Here is a 27,015-nt window from a genome sequence, read left to right on the forward strand (position 1 = left end):
AGTTACTAGATCAAAGTTTGTTGATAATTTAAAAATTGTGTGTGACATTAAGAAATTAAAAAAAGCCGAAACCGGTTTGGCTCAGTAGATAGAGCGTCAGCCTGCGGCCTGAAAGGTTCCAGGTTCGATTCCGGTCAAGGGCATGTACCTTGGTTGTGGGCACATCCCCAGTAAGGGGTGTGCAAGAGGCAGCTGATTGAAGTTTCTCTCTCATTGATGTTTCTAACTCTCTATCCCTTTCTCTTCTTCTCTGTAAAAAATCAATAAATTATATTTAAAAAAAAAAGAAATTAAAAAAAATAAAAGAATAGAATATATAATAAAACATTATTATATACTAGCGTTCCCGTTGCAGGAAAAATCCTGCAATAGGATTTCCTGCTGCACTCTACCCCGCCTCCGTTCCTCCCTTGTCGCCCGCCCTGCCTTCTCCGCCAGCCCGTTTCCCTTCGCCCCCGGCCCTGACTTCGCTCCTCCCTTCTCCTCCTTCCCCCCCCCCCGCTTGCTTGCTTCCTCGAAGCTTTACTCCCTTCTGCAGCTCTTGGCTTCTTTTGACACTGTCTTGATATGCAAATTAGCAGCCATCTTTGTTGGGGTAATTTGCATACTCGTCCTGATTGGTTGGTGGGCGTGGCTTGGGTGTAGCGAAGGTGCGGTCAATTTGCATATTTGTCTATTATTAGATTAGATTGTTTTGGTTAAGGTCAAATATTGTTATGTTTATTTCAAATATTTTTTTAATGAAGATTAGATCAACAGATCAACTTGAAGCTCTGACAACATGCCCTCCCAACTATAATAATTGTGGTATATGTAATTGCAGATCATATTTCTACTTTAATATACCTGAATACAAAATTGTATTTTCCACATGATTTTAAATATAATTATGTAATTACATAAATTATATACAGAGATAAATCATGACATATATCTATGATTTGATTTTAAAAAGTTAATGTTATGATTTTAATTCAAGTCATGTTGCTAATGATGTATTTTCTTCATTCACTTCAGCAGTGGCATAATGTTCAAATATAATAAACTAGTAGCCCATTTGCAGGAAAATTCTGCAAGCAGCTGTTGTGGCCGCGTGCACTGCCGCTGCCGCCGCCTTTGCGGCCACCGTGCCTGCACCCGCTCGCCACTGCCGCCTGCCCTGCTCCACCCCGTTCCACCCCGCCCCGGCTTTCCCTCTGGCAGCCACCTTGCTTTCCGCTTTTCCTCCCTCTTCCTTCTAAGTTGTCTTCAGTCTTCACTCCTCCCTCCCTCAGCGTATGCAAATTAACCACCATCTTTGTTGGGTAATTTGTATACTCGCCCTGATTGGCTGGTGGACGTGGCTTTGGCTGGTGGGTGTGGCTTGGGCATAGCGAAGGTGTGGTCAATTTGCATATTACTATTTTATTAGGTAGGATTCTTCTTATTTTACTTACCTTATTTTCCATAAAGTTAATGCTATAGTGAAAATTATTGTACATTTTTCTTTGTGTACCTGTATGTTTCATTGAAGTGGATTTTTTTTATGCCTTGCTTCTTAAATTTAACTTGATGCTATTGCTCTCCAAAGTGCCTGAATCAATTTACACTTTCTTTACCAGTATGTGAAAATATCACTTCCCCCATCTTCACCAATACCTGGTATTGTCAGACTTCTTAATATTTGCTGGTTTATTTCAAATATCGTAGGGCCAAAGTGGTACTTGCCTGCTCATGTGTTTGACCAATTTAATATGTGTTGTCTTTTCAAATTGATACTTGATATTCTTAAATATTTATTATTCATTCAGTCTGGCCTGTTTTTTAACTTTGGTTTTGTGGTACCTTTCATCATACAGAAGTCTGGAAATTTAATTTTTTATTATTTTTATTTAAAAAAATATATTTCTTTATTGATTTCAGAGAGGAAGGGAGAGAGAGAAAGAGATAGAAACATCAATGAGAGAGAATCATAGATCAGCTGCCTCCTGCATGCCCCACACTGGGGATCGAGCCTGCAACCCAGGCATATACTCTATCTGGGAATCAAACTGTGACATCGTAGTTCATAGGTCAATGCTCAATAACCAAGCCATGCTGGCCTGGCTAAATATGGAATTATCTTTGGTCTGTTATTGCTTTTATTCTTTTCCTGCAGCACACCAAAGGTGTCATTCCAGTCACAGCTTTCCTTATTGCTGTTGAAAAATTGGGTGAAATTTTTATGCTATTTTATTTAGAATTAATGTGTTTTCCCCAATTTTGAGTGCTTTCAAAAATGTTTTATTGTCTTGCATTTTCTGCAGTTTTACTGTGATGTGTCTGAATATAATTAAAAATTATTCTCCTTGGATTTCTTAAACCTGATATATCTATGGACTGTGTCTTTCATAATTCCTGATAAATTATCAGACATTGTTTCTTCAGTCATTACCTTGTAAATCCATTTTCTCTTATCTCTGATTATTGGACTCTTGATTAAATGCATATAAGACCATCCCGTTTTATTTTTCACATCCTTTAATCTTTCATCTTCATTTTCCATTTTTGTCTATTTTTACTCTATTGTGAATAATTTATTCTGATGTGATCTGTTTTCTGCATGACTAATTATCTCTCTTCTTACCAAATTTATCCATTCCATTTTAATAATCATATATTACATTTCTAGTAATATTTTTCTTCAAATCTAGTTAGGCTTAGAGTATCTGGTTGCCTACAGATACTTTTAAGCATATTATAGAACAGGTATGATAGTTGTACAATTTGTGTCTTGATTATTCCAATGTTTATAGTCTTGGTAAATTTTTAATTTTTGTTGTTTTCATTTATGTTGTGGCTTATCCTTTCCCACTTATCCTTCGGGGAGTGGGGGAAGTGTTTGTGTCATCCTCCAGATAATCTTGCATTTGTTCTCTGCCAGGCACCTGTAGATGCTACCAGTTGGGACAGCTGAAACTAACTTTGCTGCCTGAGTGTTCCCGGCCATTTATCTATCTTTGCCTGGGGTATAAATCTATATTGAGACCGATCTTCATACACACACACACACACACACACACACACACACACACACACACACACACATTTCCTTTCTTCTTTCTTTGCTGAGCACCCAGGCTAGTTTCTCTATAGCTCCCGGGATTAGGAAGAAAGAATGGGGATGACAATGTGGAGGGAACCTCCAGTAAGTTTCCCACACTTTGAAAATCCTGGCCTTCTCTTGACTGTACAGTCACTTGGAAAACATACTGGGTCTTCTCTCCATGACCCCCTGTATCAAGAGAATCAGATTCTGACCCTGGCATCAGCTGTTTGAGATGAAGTAGAGACCTAACTTACATGAAGGATCATCATCTTTGTTTTTCTTTTTTTTTTCTTCTTCTTCTTCTTAGATTTGCATGAATTGTCATAGGCCTCATACTAAATGTGCTTCACTTATTCTTCCTCAGATACATGAGTTTTTGTAGGCTCAGAGTGTGTTCTGTTAGAGACACACAAAGGGACCCATGTAAATCCTTCAAATGAGGTACTGAAGTCCACACATTTCTAGACCAAAGGGAGAATCACATAGCATTACAATGGATTACTGGTTCCAGATGACACTATTTTGCCACTATTTATTTTAAAACTAAGATTATTTTGTTATGTATAGTATGTTTTGCTTTTTTTTTTTTAATATCATCTAGAGATGGAAAAGACCAAAAGATTTTGAAGACTTAAATAAACTATACACATTTTAGCTGACTGGGAAAAAATTAAAGGGAATCTAAGTCTTACATTAAGAAGATTTAGGCAAACTATTAAGATTATTTTACATCTTTGTTACATAAGCTGCTTATTTTTTATGTCTAGGATTCTGTAGTCTTCAAAGCTTCCAGAAATGTTAATAAGCCTGAAATATTTCCTTTTTATTAATGTTTTCTACACTTTTATATTTAGTAAAATGTGCTCAACAAATGCATATTCTAAATATTTTAAAAATATAATATATTTATAGTGTATATCTATATAATTTTGATTTTTATATGTATACATTTTTAATATAATATAGCTCTGTATGTGGGTTTTAAATGTCTGCTGTCAAGCACCAGGAAGAAACATTTTAGACTCATTTATATGCTGGTCTTTTGTTATTTGAACAATATTATTTGTTTTTGTTTCATGCATCTGAATTATTATAAGCCTTTAAAGAAATCCTAATGGTTAAGATCTCGTAATTAGATCTGTTAATTTTAGATTGAGACATCTGTACTTGTAGCATTTGGGTTGGCTAACAAGTGATTTAGCCAAAAATATGATAACTTAGGAGCCTGGTGGCCAAAAAAATCATGAACACATTCAATATATTACAGTGTAGCTTCCTTTAGGTTATATTACCCCAAATAATGTATCAGCAACTACTGATAAGATTATCTGTACAAAATATGTAGGGTCTTGCAAGATTTTAAACCCACAGTCCTCTTATTCTTGGACTTGTACCATTTTCTTGGCTCAAGTCTCTAGAGCAGTGATGGCGAACCTATGACACGTGTGTCAGCACTGACACGCGTAGCCATTTCTGATGACACATGGCTGCATGCCAAGGATGAAACATTTGCTGCTCCTGAGGATGAAACATTTGCGACTAGAGTCTTAGAGTTAGTTTTTTCCTCAAAGTGACACACTGCCCAAGTTATGCTCAGTTTTTTGGCGAAGTTTGACACACCAAGCTCAAAAGGTTGCCCATCACTGCTCTAGAGGGTAGAATATGAGAAAGGATTAAGATTTTAATACTTGATTTCAGTTGTAGAAGGTCAATGCAGTTAATACATTAACAGAAAATGAGGCAAGAAATTTTGAATTATTGCCATGCTGATCACTAAATCATAACTTGCCACATAGAGACACAGCAGAGCTTGACATACTTGACATACGGGACTTATAAGTAAAATTCAGATAGTAGTTCTAGATAATTAGTGACTTTGAGCATGTTTTCATATGTCTCTTGGCCTTCCTTCTGTCTTCTTTCAAAAAGTTTCTATTTAGGTCCGTTGCCCATTTTTTTTTATTGGATCCTTTATCTTCCTTTTTTAAAGTTGTATGAGTTCCCTGTAAATATTGGAGATTAAGCCTTTATCAGTGATAACATTTGCAAATATGCTCTCCCATACAGTGGGCTTTCTTATTGTTTTGTTGATGGTCTCTTTTGCTGTACAAAAGCTTTTTTTTGGATGTAGTCCCATTTGTTTATTTTCTCTTTAGTTTCCATTGCCCTAGGAGTGGTATCAGTGAAAAAATTGCTTTGGCATATGTCTGAGATTTTGCTGCCTGTGGATTCCTCCAGTATTTTTATGGTTTCCTATCTTATGTTTAAGTCTTTTATCCATTTGAGTTTATTTTTGTGTATGGTGTAAGTTGGTGGTCTAGTTTCATTTTTTTGCATGTATCTGTCTAATTTTCCTAACACCACTTATTGAAAGAGACTGTCTTGACTCCATTGTATGTTCATTCCTCCTTTGTCAAATATTAATTGAGCATAGTGGTTTGGATTGATATCTGGGTTCTCTATTCTATTCCATTGGTCTATATGTCTGTTCTTGTGCCAGTACCAGGCTGTTTTGAGAACAGTAGCTTTGTAATACAGCTTGAAATCTGGTATTGAGATCCCACCTACTGTGTTCTTCTTTCTCAGGATATCTGTGGCTATTTTTTTTTTTATTCCAGATGAATTTTTGGAAAGTTTTTTCTAGGTCTGTGAAATATGCTGTTGGTGTTTTAATGGGGAGTGCATTGAATCTATAGATTGCTTTGGGTAGTATGGACATTTTAATGATGTTGATTCTACCAATCCATGAACATGGTATGTTCTTCCATCTGTTTACGTCTTCCTCTATCTCTTTTTTCAGTGTCCTGCAGTTTTCCACGTATAGGTCTTTTACCTCCTTAGTTAAGTTTATTCCTAGGTATCTTAATTTTTTTTTGGTGTGATGGTAAATGGGATTGCTTTTTTTAGTCTCTCTTTCTGTAAGTTCACTATTGGTGTATAGAAAGGCCATAGATTTCTTGGCGTTAATTTTGTATCCTGCTACATTGCCGAATTCATTTATTAAGTCTAATAGTTTTTTGATGGAGTCTTTCGGGTTTTTTTATGTAAAATCATGTCATCTGCAAATAAGGACAGCTTTACTTCTTCTTTTCCAATTTGGATGCCTTTTATTTCTTCTTCTTGTCTAATTGCAGTGGCTAATACTTCCAGTACTATGTCGAACAGGAGTGGTGAGAGTGGGCATCCCTGTCTTGTTCCTGTTCTTAGGGGAAATGGTTTTAATTTTTGCCCATTGAGTATGATGTTGGCTGTGGGTTTATCATATATGGCTTTTATGATGTTGAGGTATGATCCTTCTATTCCCATCTTGTTGAGAGTTTTTATCAAGAAAGGGTGTTGGCCAAAACCGGTTTGGATCAGTGGATAGAGCATCGGCCTGCGGACTGAAGGGTCCCAGGTTCAATTCTGGTCAAGTGCATGTACATTGGTTGCGGGTACATCCCCAGTAGGGGGTGTGCAAGAAGCAGCTGATCGATGTTTCTCTCTCATGGATATTTCTAACTCTCTATCCCTCTCTCTCCTCTCTGTAAAAAAATCAATTAAAATATATTTTTAAAAAAAGAAAGAAAGAAAGAAAGAAAGGGTGTTGGATTTGGTCAAATGCTTTTTCTGCATCAATTGATATGACTATGTGATTTTTATCTCTCAATTTGTTTATGTGAGGTATCATGTGTACTGATTTGCGGATATTGTACCATCCTTGCATCCCTGGGATAAATCCTACTTGGTCATGGTGTATGATCTTTCTGATGTACTGCTGGATCCGATTTGCTAGAATTTTGTTGAAGATTTTGGCATCTATGTTCATGAGGGATATTGGCCGGTAATTCTCTTTCATTGTGTTGTCTTTATCTGGTTTTCATATTAGGGTGATGCTGGCTTCATAGAATGAGCTTGGAAGTGTTCCTTCCCCTTGAATTTTTTTGGAATAGTCTGAGGAGGATAGGTTTTAGATCTTCCTTGAGTGTTTAGTAAAACTCCCCTGTGAAGCTGTCTGGTCCCGGGCTTTTGTTTGCCGGAAGTTTTTTGATAACTGCTTCAATTTCTTCCATAATTATTGGTCTATTGAGATGTTTAGATTCTTCCTGATTGAGTTTTGGAAGGTTGTATTTTTCTAGGAATATGTCCATTTCCTCCAGGTTGTCCAGTTTGTGGGAATAGAGTTGTTCATAGTATTTTTTAACCATCCTTTGTATTTATGTGGGGTCTGTTGTTATTTCTCTTCTTTCATTTCTGATTTTGTTTATTTGGGTCCTCTCTCTTTGCTTCTTGGTGAGCCTGGCTGGAGGTTCATCAATCTTGTTTATCCTTTCAAAGAACCAGCTCTTGGTTTTGTTGATCTTTTCTTTTTTTTTTTTTTTTTTTTGGTCTCTATGTCATTTATCTCTGCTCTGATCTTTATTATTTCCTTCCTTCTACTTACACTGGGCTTTTCTTGTTGCTCTCTTTCTAACTCTTTGAGTTGGAGGGTTAGGTAGTTTATTACCATTGTTTCTTATTTTTTGCAGTAGGCTTGTAGAGATATGAACTTCCCTCTCAAGACTGCTTTCGCTGTGTCCCATAGATTTTGAATTGTTGTGTTTTCATTGTCGTTTGTTGCCATGATGTTTTTAATTTCTTCTTAGATCTCTCTGGTAGCCCAGTCATTGTTTAATAGCATGCTATTTAGTCTCCATGTGTTTGATTTTTTTGGATTGTTTTTATTGTAGTTGATTTCTAATTTTATGCCATTGTGATCTGAGAAGATGCTTGATATGATTTCTATCTTCTTGAATTTGAAGAGACTGTCTATGACCCAATATATGGTCTATCTTTGAAAATGACCCATGTGCACTTGAGAAGAATGTATATTCTGTGGCTTTGGGGTGAAATGTTCTGAAGATGTCAATTAATTCCATCTGGTCTAGTGAATCATTTAGGATTGATGTTTCTTTGCTGATTTTTTGTTTAGAGGATTTGTCCAATGGTGATAGTGGGGTATTAAAGTCCCCTACTAATTGTATTGCTGTTAATCTCTCCCTTGATATCCTCCTGGAGGTTTTTTTTTTTTTTTTTAATGTATTTGGGTGCTCATGTATTGGGTGTGTATATGTTTACCAGAGTTATTTCTTCTTGTTGGATTGCTCCCTTTAGTATTATGAAGTGGCCTTCCTTATCTGTTTTTATGGCCTTCATTTTGAGATCTAATTTGTCAGATATAAGTATTGCTACCCCAGCTTTTTTTTTCATTTTTCATTCACCTGAAAAATCTTTTTCCATCCCTTCACCATCAGTCTGTGTGCGTCTTTTTTTCTGAGGTGGGTTTCCTGTAGACAGCAGATATATGGATCATGTTTTCTTATCCAATCAGTTACCCTATGTCTTTTGATTGGGGCATTTAATCCATTTACATTTAAAGTTATTATTGATAGGTACTTGTTTGTCACCATTTTTATTCTTTACCTCTGTGTTCCTTCTTTGCTTCCTATTTCTTCTTTTTACATCAGACCCTTTAGCATTTCTTGCATTGCTGGTTTGGTGGTAATAAACTCCCTTAGTCATTTTTTGTCTGTGAAGCTCCTGATTTCATGCTCAATTTTGATTGATAGCCTTGCTGGGTACAGTATTCTTGAATTTAGACTCTTCCTTTGCATGACTTTGTATACTTCATTCCATTCCCTTCTTGCCTGATGTTTTTGTTGATAAATCAATCACTGGTTTGATGGCATATCCTTTGTAGGTAACTTTTTGTCTATCTCTGGCTGCTTTTAAGATTCTTACTTTGTCGTTGGTGTTTGCCAATTTAATTATAATGTGCCTTGGCGTCGGTCTTTTGGGGTTCATTTTCCTTGGGACTCTGTGAGCTTCTTGGATTTGTGTGGGTTTTTTCTTCCCTATATCAGGGAAGTTTTCTGTCATTATTTCTTCAAACAGGTTTTCTATTCCTTTCTCAGTTTCCTCTCCTTCTGGCACCCCTTTTATGTGGATGTTGTTTCGTTTCGTGTTGTCCCAAAGTTCCCTTAGGCTCTCCTCCTGCTTTTTAATTATTTTTCCAGAAGCTGCTCTATTTGGGTATTTTTTCCTACCTTGTCTTCTAGCTCACTGATGTGGTCTCTGCTTCTTCTAGTCTACTATTGATGTTTTCTATTGAGTTCTTTATAGCAGCAATGTCATTTTTCATTTCTTCTTGGTTCTTCTTCATTTCCTCTTGGTTCTTACACATAGTGTTGAATTTGTCTTACATTCTTTTCAGCCACCTTATGACCATTTTTCTGAATTCTTTCTCTGACAGGTTGCTTGCCTCCATTTTGTTTACTTCCTTTTCTGGTGATGCCTGCTTTTCTTTCATATGTGGGCTGTTTATTTGTCTCCCCATGATCTCTCTTCTCCAGGTGTCTGGTTATGTAGTTCTCTCTCTCCTGCATTGATTTAAAGGCACAAAATACAACACAACAAGGCACAACACACAAGGCACTGAACACAAATGTATTCATGATATTAATAACCCCAAATAAAGGTGACCACCAGAGAAAGGTGAATTAGAGGATAAGAAAGAAAGAAGAAGAGAAAAAAAAAAAAGGAGTGCAAAAATGAAATTGGAAAAGGAGAAAAAAGTAAGAGAGAAAAGAAAGAGAATCAAAAGGAAACAGGAAAAAAACTATTTATATGGGGAGAAAACTCCAATAGAACAGCCACTAATCCTAACAAATGCCAGCAACAAATACCTAGAGATGAATGCAAACTACAAACAACTAATATCAAGTGAGGTGAGGGAATATAGAAGCAAAAAAAAAAACAAAAACAAAAAAAAAACAAAAACAAAAAGTGAAACAATCTCACAAACAAGCATAAAAAAACTGATATAATCAACAATCAAGCAAACAACAACAAAAGGACAGAGAGAAAAACAATTTTTGGATACTGAAGAAAGAGAAGAGAGAGCTGTGTATGGACTTGGAGCAGTGGATTGGAAATTAGATATATAAGTAGGGTGAAATTTTAACAGGGGGTAAAAAGAAGGAATAGGGAAAATCTAAAGCAGGAATAGGGTAAGAGAAACAGGACAAAAAAGGGGAAAAGTGAGGAAGAGAGTGATGGCATAAAGTTAAAGTTGAGATAGAGTAAAATAATGCTAAAGGAAAGATGAAAATGGAATGTAGAACACTAATCCCAAAGTAAAATAAAGAGAAAATAAAATGACACTTTTTTAAAAAAAGGTAAAATAGTAGTAGTAATAATACTGAATGAAAATAAAAATGTAATAATTAAAAAGGTAAAATCAAGTGAGGAAAAAAGAAAAAAAATTTAGTTTCTTAAGTAAAAGATGAATAAAAATGTAAAAAATGTGCAGTAGTGAAGTTCATTCACTTCCTCTACTGTTCTGTTTGGCATGCCTGTTTCCTAGTCAGGACAGTAGTGAAGTTCCCTGTGTTCCACTGCTTCTCAGTGTTGTAGGCCACAGTCCTGATTTTTAAGTAGGTAGTAAGTAAGTCTTTATTTCTTATACTCCTTTTTTTGTGTTTACACAAGAGTCAATTTGTGATTCAACCCCTGAGTGGCAGTGTTTCTGGATTGACCTCCGGGTCTATAGGTCCTCTCTAGCTAATGTTTAGATTTTATCTTCCCCGTGGTACTTAATATCGGTTTGGCAGAAAGTGCTGCCCCTGAGCTGGTTCTCTGATAGCCACTCCCTGATCTGATCCCCAGGTTCCACAAAACAACTTTCCCCTGCAGTCTCCTAGAGTGTCCCCAATTGGGTGATCCTATGCACTGGGCTCAGCAATTAAAAGCAAGGATCTAAATAGAAAAGAGAGAGAGAGAGAGAGAGAGAGAGAGAGAGAGAGAGAGAGAGAGAGAGAGAGCGCGCCAGAGCGAGCACGCGAACCCTGGCACTGCGCACAAGTCTGCGCAGTCTCCTTTCTCCTTGGGTCCAAGCAGCCGGTACACCCCCAAAATGTCTAGGCTGTCCTTCTGCACCCAGTTCAGCTATGGGTTGCTTTTTAGAGTTCCCTTCTGTTAGCAGCTCTGCAGACCCCCTTCCACATTTGCGGATCACGCCAGCCCCAACCGCCGTGGGTTTTTCTGGTTGCAGACTTTCCCAGGTCCTCCAGCTCCCACAGTGCACGTTTCTCTCTCCTGCCTGGACCACAGACCTCACCTTATCCCAGGCGAAATCTGACCTTTCGTGAGTGGGTACAGAGCTCCTCTGAATCCGCATGCTCGTGCCACTTGGGAACCGGTGTTTTCGGGTTCGCAGCTGTTCGCTAGGTGCTTATAGTTGTAGGTTTTTAGGCTTCCAATAACATCCACTTTCCCCTTCAAGATGGCGCAGTCTCCGTGTCAGAGCTGGTCGCTCTGGGAGGGAACCCAGCAGCAGTGGGGGCTGCTGGGTAAGGAGAACCCCATCCGGCCATCTCCCACTGTCTCCTGTAGTATAGCTGTCCCTCAACTCACTAACAAACACTCCCCGTGCGACCACACACTCTCCCTTTGTTCTCTCATTCACACAGTATCTTGCAGTCTGCCTTCCTGTCGGCAGCCATCTTCCCTTGATCAAATGGCTTGTTCTTAAGACCATCTCATGATCCATCATGGCTGCTAAAGCACCAGCAATCACAGTCATGCTTCATGCAGCAGAATAGAGGAAGGGCAGAAAAAAGGCTTGTGTACTTTATTAGGGGACTTCCTAGAACTACTATCTGAATTTTACTTCTATCTTACTGGCTGAAACCTAGAAATAAGTGCATACATAATTACCAGAAAGAATATTTTAGTAAAAAATGAAGGAGAATAGACATTGATGTAGGCAGCTATAAGTGTCTGCCGTAGATTGCTATTTAATGCCATTTACTTTTGTTCTCAACTGAGTATTTGCATCTTCATTTCTTATCTTGAGTTTAACCATTATGTTAGGGTAAATTTGAAGCAACTAATGTCAGTGGTTTAAGTCAGATAGACGTGTATTATTTGAAATATGAATCCAGTGGGTGTAGGCTGACAAAATAACTCTGCTTTAGTGGTCAGTGAGAAACTCAGGATCCTCATTATCTCATAGGGCATTGTACTCATTTGCCTGATCAAAGCTGATTCAGCACCATATTTGTGTTCCAGTCTACTGGAAAGAGAGAAAAAAAAGTCTTATTCTAGAGAAAGTAGACTGTCTTTAAGTTAGACGTGACCTGAAATGTGAACATCCCCCAGGCTTGTGCATGGGCCATACACATCTTCCAGAAAGACTGGGAAATAAAGACTGTACCTGGATGATCGTGTGCTCAGGAAGAAGCAGGGAAAGGTTTTGGAAGGAATAACTGCTGCTCTGTCACATTCCAGTTCTGTCTGTACTTCAAGGGACAGCTCAAGTGCCATTTCTGCAAAGAAGCTTTTTCTGAATATTTAATCAAAACCAATAATGCTTATAACTCACAGTTATCTACAGCTGAATTTTTGCCAGGAACCAGACTGTGTATCCTGGCTTAATGATTTTCAAAATTCTGTAAGATTTTGTCCACATTTCCACAGATGGAAGATTATAGCTTACACTGATTATACAAAGATTATAGGACTAGGAAGTTTGGGAATCATGAGCTCTCCTTCTGTGCTCCCACTGCTTTTCTTTTCTTTTTAGTAGTTTTCTTTATGCTACATCATTTTTGATGTGTCTGACTTCCCTCCTAGATTGTGAACTTTCTGAGGTCAGGCCTGGTTCCTCTATTAGTCCTATTATATCTAACAGAATACCTTATATGTAGGAGGCTTTCATTACATAGGTACTGAACAAATGAATTTTCATCTAAAAAATTTTTGAATTCACAGATAATGTATATAAAGGGTCAGTTTGAGCAGGGTATCAGGAGACTTTAATATATTCTCTTTATATTAAACTAGAGGCCTGATGCACGAAATTAGTGCATGGGTAGGGTCCCTAGGCCTGGCCGGCAATCAGGGCCCATTTGTGGGGCAACTTGCAGGGCAATCTGGGGCCCTCGGCTGGCACCCGTCTTGGCTGGCCTGGGGCCTGTAGGCTGGGGGCAGCTTCTGCGTTGAGCGTCTGCCCCCTGGTGGTCAGTGCATGTCATAGTGATCAGTCGATCGACCAGTCGATCCACCTGTTCCACCAGTTGTTCTGCCGTTCGGTCAATTTGCATATTAGGCTTTTATTATACAGAATTATGGCAATGATTTTCAGCTACGACCTTTTCTACAGAACTGCACTCATGCACTTAGAGTAGATTACATTCATCTTTGTGAAATTCTTTGATAATTTGAAAAAATTGCAATGTGTGAGACTAAAGTATGTTTTCTTTTTAAATGCCTATATTTGCTTTTTCAAAGTTTCTTTTGGATTCTTATCATGTGTTGTGTTTATCATTAAATAACTTAATTTGTATAACAATCTCAATTTATTTGTGATGGGTAAGAAATGATTAAAATAGCTATATTGATTTTTCCATTAATATATTTATTGACATGAGTGTGGTAGACCAATTAAGTATGTGATATCTATACAGAAAGCTGAAAACCACTGGCTTTCCATATTTTCTATGATTCATTACAGGCCACAATCCATATTGAAAAATAATCAACAAAACTTAAATTATTTATAAAGTGTATTCTAAGCATAGAAATTAAATTACATATTGTTTTCATCCTGAGGCTTTTCTCTGCTTTAGAAATAAAATCAAACAAATGCATTTTCCTCAGAGCCTATGAAAAAGTTGAGGTAAAATATCTAATTTCAGAAAATGTATTTTTTAATTTGTATTTGAAACCCTGAATATTGTATGTGTGCCTCTGTGTGTGTATGTTGGGGATGTTTGGGGGTGTCTGTAGATGGTAGTGGAGAAATAGGCTTGTCACATTGACTATTATTTTATTAAGAAGAATGCACACAGTATATATTTATATACTGTAATATATTCTAAGGGATCTTATTAAAAAAAACCTGAGTAAAAAAGACTTAGACATCTTATTTCAAATATTGGTTCTGTTCACTATTAAAGCTATGACCTTAAGTGTGATACTTAGGCTCTCTGAGCCTCCTTCCCCACCCCACTCCTGTAAAACAGAGAAAGTATAGTTTAGTATCAGTTAATCACCAGGTGTTCACTAAGCAAATTGTATATACAGCAATAAGGAAAAACTTAAGAACCTCAAGTTACAGCAAGTACTGAAAGACAGATACATCAATACTAAATTATGGAACAGATTTTTGTGGGCTTTAGAATTAGAGCTGAGATGAATTCTTGGCCCTTTGTAGTTAAGCAGTTTCTTTATCTCTATGACCTCCTCCTCTACTAAGTCACCATCATCTAATTCCTTGTCTTTCTACAGCAGCCTCCTAATCAGTATCCCTGCTCCTACTCTCTGAACAGCAGCCTTAGTGATATTTTTAGAATGTAAATTAAATCTTTCATGCTCTAGTTTAGTTTATATTGTCTTCCCATTACATCTGGAGAAAATCCAGACCCTACCTTTGGTCTAAATACCCTGCGAGATCTAGCTCCTAGCTAACTCTGATTTGTCATCAGTTTCTCTTTATCCATGGTCTTCTTGGTCTCTCTCTCATCCCAGCTCAGATATGTCTCCCTTGAAATCTTCCCTGATTGCCTAATATAAAATAGCTCTCTTGCAATGTATTCTCTTTCATACCACTGTGCTTTTGTCTTCACAGCAGTCACCCTCAAAAATCATCTTATTCTTTGTTTTCTTGTAGATATTGCATATCTACTCTCCCCCAATAGAGTATATAATCCATGAGGCAAGTGATTGCACATTTGCTTTTTTATTCATTTCTGCTTGTGTTCTGTTGCCTAGAAGAATGTTTGACTCACAGAGGTGCTAGGTAGAGGTGCTTGATTTGCTATTCTTTATTTTACTCTGAGTAAAATAAAGAATAGCAAATCAAGAATGAAGTTACTCAGCTTGTCTGGTGTGACTCAGTGGTTGAGCATCAATCAACCCATGCACCAGGAGGTCAGGGTTTGATTCCCAGCTGGGGCACATGCCTGGGTTGCAGGCTAGATCCCCAGTAGGGGGCATGCATAAGGCAGCCAATCAATGTTTCTCTCTCATATATGTTTCTATCAGTATCTCCTCCTCCCTCTCTCTCTCTAAAAATCAATAAAAACATTAAAAAGAATGAAGTTATTTATTTAAAAATGTCAAATTCTAGGATATTTTGTAAGTTCTATAACCTCAATTCTTTCTTTATTTTACTATAAGCTCCATGAGGGCAGGGTTTTTTGTTTATTTCACAGTTATATCCCCAATTCCAAGCTTAGTGCCTGATATATATAAGATAGTCAATAAATGTTACTAAATATATGACCAAGTGAACATCCATTTTAGTATGGCAGTTAAAAAGTTGATTATTTCTTTTTAAAAAATATTTTTATTTATTTGAGAGAGAGAGAGAGAGAGAGAGAGAGAGAGAGAGAGAGAGAGAGAGAGAGAGAAACAGAAACATCAATAATGAGAGATAATCATTGGTCAGCTGCCTCCTGCACACTCACAACTAGGTTTTGAACCTGAAACCAGGCATGTGCCCTGACCAGGAATCAAACCGTGACATCCTGGTTCATAGGTCGATGCTCAATCATTGAGCTACACCGGCCAGGCTTTAACTTGGTTATTTCATTAATTGTTTTTATCTAGGATATCTATATTTGGTTCTAATTACAGGGCATCATACGATTACCTCTGCCTATCCTGTGATCATGTGTCACTGGGATTACTTTTGTGTACATGTGTCTCTCCAATAGGTCTGTGAATTAATCAGAAGCAAAGTATAATTTTTATTTGTTTTCTTTTCTATATCCCACAGATTAGCTAATTCAGTAAATTCTGAATATAGTAAGATGTTAAAAATATGTTTTAGTCTTTCAGATCACTCCTTGAATAGCATGACTTCAACAATTATTTGCCTACACCAATAAATAACATTAATTCTACTACTTATTCATTATGTCTTTGATGTCATTTTTGATTCCATGCCCATCTTATAATCAGTCTGCTCATTTTCTAGCCTACAACCTCAACTTATTTGTCTCACTTCTCTTTTATATACTTATGTACTCTCTCTATACTTTCCTCATGGGGTCCTTTTCATTCATAAGACTTTAAAGATCTTACATATGTTAATGATTTTTAAAATGATGTATCAAGTATGAAACTTTTTCTTGAGATTAAACTCATATATCCATCTGTCACTTGGATGACCATGGTCATCTCAAACATAACATGTCCCAATACGGAACCTATTCTCTACCCTCACCCCACATCTGCTCCTATATCAATATCCTCCATCTCAGTAAATGGCAATTCCATCCTTCCAGTTACTCAGTCCAATCATAATTCCCTTCCCCCCCACACTTAATTTCTAATTCATTGGGCAGTCTGATTAGAGCTCATGTCAAGATACATCCAATATCCAAACTGTTCTATTTACTTGCATTGCTAGAACTCTGATCGAAGCCACCATTACCTCTCACTTAAATATGTGTGCTTCCTCCCTTGCTACATCTACCTCCTGACACTTCAACTCTCAACCCAGAATTGGGATGATCATGTTAAAAATTAAATTAAATCATTTCATGCCTTTTATCAAAACCCTGTAATGGCTTCCCATTTTATCTAGAGTTAATCTGGCTATTTGTCATTTTGACCTTACTACATATATCTTTCCTTCCCTGCCCACTCCAGCCATAGTTGGACTGATTCAGCTTACATAATGGGATAAAGGTTTATCTTAAATTCAACTAATAGTGACATATATAAGGAGGTAAATCAGTCTTTATAATTAAAGGTGTGCTGGATTTTACCTATGAAGAAGGCATATACCAACAAGATTTCTGGCAACCATCCCAGAAACTTTTTTCCAGAGTTTATAAAGTTCATTGACATCATGAGAATTCTGTTTCTCAATCCAAATATGCTAAGTATGATAAGATTAATCTAGGAGGACTGTAAATATATATTGTTTTACTGATTTGTTTTTGTGTGAAACATCCTTATAAGGTGATTTTTAAGAAAAAATAGTTATACTTAACCATCAGAAGTTGGTTAATTAAAATTTAGAAGTGATAGCTATAATTATTGATTTTTGTTTTGTTTTGTTTAGGCCACCATTTTCAATCACAGCAGAATTTATCTTGAGATTCAATGAAACAAAAAATCCAAAAGAGAAGGAAAAATTGTTGGACCTAGCTAGAAAAATCCTTCTCAAATGTAAGGTAGTGTTACATTATTTGATTTAGCTGGTATGTGAACTTTCTGTTCTAGTTGGTGGTGGATGATTACTTGTTCTAAAATATTGAATGAAAAAAAAAAGAATACACCTTTCTTTAATTATAGGTAGGCATAGTTAAAAATATTAATGCAAATTAAAGTTTATAATCAAACTAGAGTCCCAGTGCTTGAAATTCGTGCACAGGTAGGGTCCCTACGCCTGATTGGTGATCAGGGCAGATCAGGTTCCCCATCTCCCCACATCCCCACCTCCCTGACTCCTTGTCTCCTCCTTCCCTCGCTCCCTTAGTGCCCTGCTGCTGCTGGTCACCAATGTTCCACACCACCCCCTGATGGTCAGTGCACGTCATAGCGAGTGATCCAACTCCTGTTTTCCTGGTGGAACTCCAGAGGGGACACTTTGCATATTAGCTTTTTATATAGAGAGATAATTCAATGTTAAATGGCTTCTGGAGTGAGATTCCTATTAAATTATTAGGGAATATAGCTGCTGACACTAGTCAAAGAGCCCACATCAGAATATCAAAGGCTGGTAAATACATTTTTTATAATGAAAATTCTACTTTGTCTTTAAAAAATGGTAACTGAGATATGATGTAAAGAGGGAAGAAAGCTTTTCTTAACCTTCACTATATATGCCAATATATGCACAGAGGGTTGTCATGTTTATTAACTTCTGCCTATCTACAGTGCAGTAGCCAGAATTTTTCAGCAGTTTGGCGTGAAACTAATTCCTATTGAATCACATTTCATCAATATACTTTTATTTTCTTTTTAAAATCAGAGATGCATCCTCTTGGTAGGGAAATGACGTAAAAATAGAAGAAAGCCCTAGAAAATGAAGAGTGATAATTATTTTCAACAAATAACTAATATCACTCAGAATAGTAACAAACATTCTCTACATTTTAGTACTAAAACAGTTTACATAAAGAATCAACATGTAAAAATAATAAAAGCAAAAATAAAAATTTTTATACAATTCAAGCCACAGAGCATCAACCTCATAGAATGACTTTGAAAATATAATTAAGGGATAATTTAAATAAATAAATAGTACATATTTGTTTTCCTCTTTCATGTTTCCCCATCACAGAGAAAATTGGGTCTCAGCACGTTAGGCACCGGGGAACATGTGCATCTTCCTACTACATGGATTGAAATATCGTATCTGGCTCAATGCAAAGGAGAAATTCAAGATGGTATGTGCTTTAACTAAATTCTTCCCAGTTACCCTAAGTGTTTTTTTATTTTTTATTAGCAGTGAAGGTGTAATTTGAGATCTTTAATATTTAGAAATTGTGCAGGATCCAAGAAAAATTTGTCTTTCTCTATTGAAATACCTGATAATGTTTCATTATGAAAGTTCCTTTTGTAATTTTGAATTAATGAATTTGCTCAACTTTTTAATTACAAAATTGCTTTAAACTCTTTTGCTCAGCATTGTCTTTATTGCTTTTTTCTAAAATTAGTAACTAATTAAAAAGTAATATAAAGTGTCATTTAGTGATTTTTCAATTACAATAGAGACTATAGAGAAACTTGATTCTGCATTTTAGAATTCTTACTCATAAAACATTAACCAAATGGCCGTTAGTTTTTCACTTATTTTAAACAGCCACTTTACTCATTACCTTTTCATTTATCACTTCTCACTTATATGTCTCCTTTCAAACTACCCTCCAACTAATCTAAAAAAGAAATTAAAAACCATTATTTTTAAGGAGGTAAAATTGCTTCTATCATTATCCTAAAAGACCTAAATTTTATGTGTGTGCCTTTTAAAATGAGTTTTCAGAATGTGAAGTGCATGAGGTCAGAGAGTATTTCCCTGTGTAAATTGGGTTTTGTAGTGCTGTCTGGGAGCTTCCAAGCAACAGGAAGAATAAGAAAAATTTTGCATTTAACTTGCCTATACAACACTTTGTCACAGTGCCATCCACAGCTTCACCTCTATTAAATGTTTAAATGATATGGAAGTAAACACTCTTGGCTTACCAGCAACCAGAAGCCACTTGCTCCTCTTTGTCAATTAAACCTCAGTTTTGTTCAGGCATCCTGCAGTCACGTGATTCAGAAGTTGAATGGCCTTTCCCAGCCTCAGGGGTGAATCATGACTGAGCTAAGCTAAGTAAGACAACACCTCTTTAAACTTAAGTGATTAGATAGATGGGGTAGTCACAGGACCTGGTCCTGATCAAGAGATGTGAAGATGAGTCTGTTTGGAATACGGTACTCATCCTTTGAATTGCTTTTGATAAAGACATATCTGAGAACAAAGCACCCCTTTCCTCCCTGTGCTCTCTGGATTCTTCTCTGAATGCTGTGGTGGAAAGAACGAAATGCCTAGTGCTTGTATAGTCATCACAGTCATCAGGTACACCAGGGGAACCCGAAGATGGAGACATGCACACAGAGGGCAGTTACCTTAACCAGCCTTGGAACCTTTCCAACTTGGATCTTGTGAAGTTACAAGCATAGTTATTTGAAGACACTGTGTTTTCTGTTACACACAGCCAAAAGCTCATTATAATATTGAACTCCAAATAAAAGCCCTAAGTATGATTTCTTTCTACCAGCTCCACAACTGAAACACCCTCATCATCAGTGTCCAGCCTGTACCCTGTAGGCTGTAGCCTGATCTGGAGGTTCCTTATTCTACTGTCCACCCTCTAGTCAGCAGTGACCATTCTAAATTTAAATATTTTCTTTTATGTTAACCTAAAAAGAACTCCAACTTTATATTATGGGCTACAAGACTATAGATGATCTGGCTCTTGGCTGCCTTCCCTACTTATTCCTTATGCTCCAGCCATGCTGGTCTCCTTCCCATCCCTTGGACTTGCCAGGGCTTTTCCTTTTTCAAGTCCCTGCATTTGCTATTCTTCTTCAGATACTTACATGAATGTTTCTCAAATCTTTGTGCATTTGCTGTTCTTCCTCAGATACTTACATGACAGTTCCTCAGATCTTTGTGATGACTTGAGGTGCAATTTTCTTTAGGGCCTAAGCTCAATATTCTTTCTTGTTCAGTTCCACTGGGCCCTATTTTCTCTGCCTTGATTTCCTACTCTTCTCTTTTATAGCACTTATCTTTAGCACTGTCTTTTGTCATCCAATTCTGCCTTATTTCCCACACTATTGTGTATGTGGCTGGGTGATCTATTTTGTTTTGGCTGGAACAGCTTGGAGCTCCTTGGGCATTCTCTCTTTCTCTTTCTCATCCCTGTCTCTATGGTCTTTCGAGCTTTGTGACTTCGGAAAAAGCTGGACTTCCTCCATGGCAGCTTAGGATTCCAAAGTTCCTATTTTGAAAGAAAGATCCAGGTGGCAGCTGGATTGCCTTTTCTAATCTAGTCTTGGAAACCCTGCAGTGTTAATTCTGCCACAGTCTATTGGTTGAAGTAGCCACCAGGCCTGATCAGGTTCAAGGGCAAGGGAACCAACTTGATGGGAGAGGTGTCAAAGAATTTGTAAATATTTTAAAACTACAGTCTGCCTTGGGACTGAGCAAATAGTTCACTGTAAAACTTAATTGTAGCATGTAGAAAACAGCATAATTTATCAATTATAGAGTTTCTACTTTTTGATTTTTCAGAAGCTTTAAATATGCTTTATGCTTCCTTGGACCATGCTTCCTTTTATTATGATCATCCACCTGCCTTATTTTTTCTTGCGGAATCGATTTTATATAGATTCTGTTGTGATGCATTCCTAAAGCCATTCTTATATTCTGTGGAAGTAAAGCTGGCAAAGGTATGTTTTAAAATATTTTTAATGTGTTGTAATTACTACATGTACTATGTGTAACCATATGGCATCTGCTTTAGGATCTGAACAGTGTTTGGTTTATTATAGAATGTTCTCTCACTTGGCAGTTTGTATCAGTCTTCTCTAAATGTGGGTAATGCATTTTTAAAAAATATTTTTATTGACTTCAGAGAGGAAGAGAGAGGGAGAGAGAGAGAGACAGATACTTCAAGGATGAGAGAGAATCATTGATTGGCTGCACCCTGCACATCCCCTACTGGGGATTGAGCATGCAATCCTGGCATATGCCTTGATTGGAGTCGAACCATGACTCCTGATTCATAGGTCAATGTTCAACCACTGAACCACACTGGGTATGCTGGATAATGTATTATTGCTTGCTATTCAAACAGAGATAATTCTAGAAAATATATCACCAACTATGTAAGAAAATAATCTATATAATAAAAGCCTACGTGACCTTTATGGTGGAACGACCAGAATGACCTGTTGCTATGATACTCATTGACCACCAGGGGCAGACACTCAATGCAGGAGCTGGCCCCTGGTGGTCAGTGTGCTCCCACTGGGGGAGCGCTGCTCAGCCAGAAGCTGGGCTCATGGCTGGCTAGCTCCGCGGCGGTGGCGGGAGCCTCTCCCGCCTCTGCGGCAGCACTAAGGAGCAGCAAGCCAAGTGGTAAGGAGCAGTGAACAGGTGGGCAGTAAGGAGTGAGGGGTCCGGGACTGTGAGAGGGTGCAGGCCGGGCTGAGGGACTCTTCCCCCCTAGTGCACAGATTTTATGCACCAGTTCTCTAGGATTCAATTAAAAATCAAACTTATCCTTATATCTTAGTACATGTAGTTTTTCTCCTCTCTATTTTAAGGATTTTAAAATGCCACTTTTTTATTTAAAAAATGCCAACAGATCACCTTCAATGCTTGCTCAGTTTTTTAAATGCTTGCTCAGTTTGAGAAAAATCATTCTTCTCGCAGTATTCCCAGCCATTTTAGAGCCATCAAATGGGAAATCATCTTCCAGTAGTTCATGTTTTATAAGCTCCTGGACTGATGTCATGTGTGGCGATCATGTTGCCAGCTGCAAAATTTATTGTTAGTAAAAGAGATTTAGTTTCACTAGTGGTTTTATAGTTTTACTAGAGGCCCGGTGCATGAAATTTGTGCACTCCGGGGGGGGGGGTGTGTCCCTCAGCCTGGACTGCACCCTCTCGCAGTCTGGGAGCACACAGGGGATGTTTGACTGGTGGCTCCGTATGGAGAGTGGGCCTTCGCCATCAGTTGGACATCTCTAGCACTGCCGCGGAGGCGGGAGAGGCTCCCACCACCACTGTTGCACTAGCCAGTCATAAGCCCGGTTTCTGGCTGAGTGGCGCTCCCCCTGTGGGAGCACACTGACCACCAGGGACAGCTCCTGCACTGAGCATCGGCCCCCTGGTGGTCAGTGCATGTCATAGCAACTGGTTGTTCTGCTGTTTGGTTGATTTGCATATTAGCCTTTTATTATATAGGATAATGTGTTATTATGAGCAAGGCCTCTAATTCAATTTTTTTTTAGATAAAGGGAGGGGCAGAATTTTCACTTGAGCCTGAAACTAAAATTTCCCTTAGCTCAAAAATCTGCATACCACTTAGACACATCTTGGTGAGGTTCATTCTGAACCCCCACACTGTTCTATTATTTGTATAAGTATTGAGAACCACCTTATCTCTTTAGTGAAAGGAACCTTTTGTTATGTTACAATGACTAACTTTATCTCATGAGCTGTGTTTTGTCTTCAAGCCTGTATCCAGTATTCATGCATCAACTTCAGCTCTTCTGTCCAATATTTATCTGGCATATCTTTTATTTTTTTTCCCCTCTAAATCTTTCTAGATAGGAATAGCCGATGGACACAGACAATAGTCTGGTGAAGGCCTGGAAGGGGCAGGTGCAGGATAGAGGAGATCAATGGGGGGAAAAATAACTAACACAAAGGGACATCTGTAATACTTTCAACAATAAAGATACACTTTAAATAAAGGAAAATATCTTAGTTGAAAAGAGTTTATATTATATGAAATAATATAAGTAAATTGCTCTACACTGTACTTTATATTCTCAACTCCTCTCAAAGAGATATTAATTGACACTATGTTCACTTAATATTAATTGACCCTAATTTCACTGACTGCAGGACTGACTTCCACTACGCCAACCCAGCACTGACTGCCATGGCGGCTGCGATCAGACCCTGCTTTTTCTCCCAGCCTCTGTCCATGCCTGAACGCAGCCCCCTCAGCAGTCATTGATGGGTCGCTGAGGCGCCTTCAACATGGCAGTCAGTGCTGGGTCTGACTTCAGGACTGCAGGACTGACTTCTGGTGGTTGGTCAAGCCTTTGGTTGTTTTGGACATTATGGACCCTGGCTCTTTATATATATATATATATATATATATATATATATATATATATATATATATATATATTTGTGTGTGTGTGTGTGTGTGTGTGTGTGTGTGTGTGTGTGTGTATGTGTGTGTATGTGTGTGTGTGTATGTGTATGTGTGTATATATATATGTTTGTGTGTGTGTGTGTGTGTGTGTGTGTGTATGATATTTTTTTCATGAGGGAATGGGATCTTAGTACAGAATACTATGAACATGCAGACTATTTCTCAAACTACCTAAAAAGTGTTTTTAAATTTTTTTGACTGAGACCCATAGGGAGAAATATGTTTTGCATTGCAATACAGCATACACATTAAAATATACTTATATATAAGTGAAAAAAGGAACTGTGCAATGTACTATGGTATTTTATTTTATTTTATTTAAAAATCCCCTCTCAATTGATTTCATGACTCACTTAAAGGGCATGGCTTGCAATTTGAAAAATACTGTTCTAAAAGACACAGAACAAAATATCATTCAGTATTGGTCATTATATATAATGTAGAGATGGTTTATAAATGTGTTTTTGGCTGAACCAGTATTTCAACCTTGATATAAATGTTTTAGAATTATTTCAAAAGCACATAATCTCAAGAGTTTGAAATTGTTCCATCAAAAGCCAATGTAATAAGAAAATGGTTTATTTTCTTTATGGTTTTTAAACATTTATTGATGCAACACAAAAAATGCTTTTTTGTTTCTCTTTTGACAGATTGGCTATTTGATCTCCTTAAGACTTTTTATATATTTCCTGTATGGTCACCTAGAAAGTTTTAAAGAACACTTACTTAGACTTCAACCATTTTTATACGGTAGACTATCTCTTATTTTCTACACTTATGAATGTTTTATGTTATATTTTGAGAAGCTCAGGCTATCGCTATAAAGAGCATAAGCTGTGTTTTCTATTTCAGGAAAGATGATGGGTACAGTATTGAAGAGCACAGTTTTTGGACCAGGTTGCATGGGTTTTTACTTTTAACTTTTCTACTTAACTACTTCTACCACCTTGTCTGACTCAGTTTCCTCATATGTAGTAGTCACTACTCTAGATTGTAAGGAAGTTAAATTGATATTTTACTAAGGTAACCTTAGTGGTGAAGGGGGAGCTGGACTGGAGTCAGGAGAGAGTAGATGTGGAGGTCAATTAGCTATGACATCAGTATAGGCAAGAGATGTTAAATACAATTAAAATGAGAATAGGATACAGTAAAGTAGTCTTAAAAAGACACTGGACTTAAGTGATCAGTTGGATCTAAGCAATATATAAGGGAAAGCGAGGAATTGAAGAGGAACCCTAAATTTTACTTGTTGATTAATAGGCTTTATCTCTGTGGTTGAAAACAGAGATATAGCCTAAGTAAGGATGTACTTAACAGTATTTGATAAGAGGGCAAAATTTGGAGATTTTATCTTTATATGAAACAAAGATATTGGCTTTCTTGGGATATATCCACAATAACAGGCTAAAGTGAGAACTTTAGGTTTTATTCAAGTAAGTCTTCAAAATTTACTTGTCACCATCATCTGAATATGTGAAGAATCACTATGTTGAACACTGTAAGGAATTAAAGAAAGAAAGGATCCTATATAATAAAAGCCTAATATGCTAAGTGTCTAGTCGTCCTACCCAGAATAGGCTATTAGCAGATGCCACCTATACATATAGCAATCCAGTAAAAGATTGGTTATTATGAATTTTTCCACTCTGCCAATGAACTGAAACTCAGAGATAGTCTAAAAGTTTATATATAGAGAAACACCATGAAGATGGTTCTGTTAAATATCATATAGTCTTATGTTAAATGACATAATTGTTGCTATACTTAAAATATATACTTTAAAAAATTAATAACATTTTGAAAAGGAATAAAAATGGAGAATGTTGAGTTAATAGCAATGACATTAGTTTGTTTCTAGGATTACAATTTTAAAGTATTCATTATAAATATAGTATCTATTATAATTTCATGTCTTATCAGCTGAAAGTTTCCAAGCATTGTTGTGCAGTAACTATTATTTTTTTTAAATATATTTTTTATTGATTTCAGAGAGGAAGGGAGAGGGAGAGAGCTAGAAACACCAATGATGAGAATCATTGATCGACTACCTCCTACTGAGGATTGAGCCTGCAACCCAGGCATGTGCACTGACTGGGAATTGAACTGTGACCTCCTGGTTCAAAGGTCAATGCTCAACCCAGGTGGGCAGTAACTGTTCTTAATTGGGCAATCTACCATATGAACCTTTCATGTATGAATTATTTACCTTGTAGTTTTCTATTACACCACAAGGGGGAATACCTAACATTATAAATCTGCATGGGGAATTGTACAGCAGTTTCAGCATTGAAGTACTGAACTTAATTATACTTTAATAACTAAAAGACAAATGAAACACTATACAAGATATTAATGAAATATTTCTCACAAATTTTTATTCTTACAATAGCACTTACTTTCTCTGAAGAGTCATATTATATGTATCCAAACATTTTTTCAAGTGTGAAATTTATTCTGAAAACCATGGAAATTATATGTAAAAGAGAATTACCATCTGACTCAATTTTTAGCCATGTGGAAAACAAGAATCAAGATGAGGGCACAGATTCTCATATGGTGAGTCTATACTAAGTGCACGATGAATCAAATTAAGATTACTATGATTAAATATTTGTGCTTGCCAGTTTAGTAAGCATTTCTGAATTGAGTTTAGCTGTGGGGAGGAGGGAACAGCAAAGACACTGAGTTCATCTCACCAGAGGAGTAGTTAATGGGATTAGTAGTGGGGCATCAATATGCACCACTACTACTTTAAATAGAGTAATGTCATAAGCCTTTTTTCCTTATAGAGTCCATCTCAACTGTTTAAATGAAAATTGCAACATAATTTAGTTTGACACATAAATGAACATTTTAAGATATTACATTTTTATTAAAAGGAAAGTGTATAAAGTGCAGTCTATTAACGAGAACAAGTGTAATATTTTTATGCTTCCATAATTCATATGTAATAACATTTAATGTGCTATTAAAATCAACCAAAAAAATTTAAGTAGTTCAAAATTGAAAAATTAAAATAATCCCTAGTATATGAAAAATCTCCTTTCCAGTTCTAACTCAGATATTAGTCATTAACATTAGAGAAAATTAGCTGTCCCACTTATATAATTCCTAGGTATGTAATAAACTCTTATGCAAATGTATTATACAAACAGAACTACAGTGAGCCATGTAATTGTTTATATACTTTATGGGATGATGTATGTCAAATGACACATTTCAATCTCTGGGGTTGATGATGTCTTTATTTCCTTTTCTTACATATGTTACAAAAGAAAGCAGTAAACACTGTAAAACCTTGATTCTTTTATTTTTTGTTATATATACTTATGATTTTATAGTTTCTATTTACACTAATAAGAGAGTAAGAAGCAAATTGACCATACCTTCACAATGCCCATAAGCCAATCAGGAGTGATTATGCAAATTAACCAAACAAAGATGGCAGATTAATTTGCAT

At 36.8% G+C, this 27,015-nt stretch overlaps 1 protein-coding gene across 1 annotated transcript in view; it reads left to right on the forward strand.

The window, feature by feature from the left end:
* The window catches only part of TMEM232 (transmembrane protein 232), a 157,583-nt gene that overhangs the window by 12,956 nt on the left and 117,612 nt on the right, over positions 1–27,015 (forward strand). Inside the window, exons 4-8 of the mRNA XM_028149762.2 lie at positions 17,166–17,277; positions 18,390–18,495; positions 20,892–21,049; positions 24,206–24,305; positions 25,945–26,111. Of these exons, the coding sequence (XP_028005563.2) occupies positions 17,166–17,277; positions 18,390–18,495; positions 20,892–21,049; positions 24,206–24,305; positions 25,945–26,111 (643 nt within the window). The remainder of the gene's footprint in view (positions 1–17,165; positions 17,278–18,389; positions 18,496–20,891; positions 21,050–24,205; positions 24,306–25,944; positions 26,112–27,015) is intronic.

Source organism: Eptesicus fuscus, chromosome 4 (assembly GCF_027574615.1).
Source record: "Eptesicus fuscus isolate TK198812 chromosome 4, DD_ASM_mEF_20220401, whole genome shotgun sequence".
NCBI classification, from domain to species: Eukaryota; Metazoa; Chordata; class Mammalia; order Chiroptera; family Vespertilionidae; genus Eptesicus; species Eptesicus fuscus.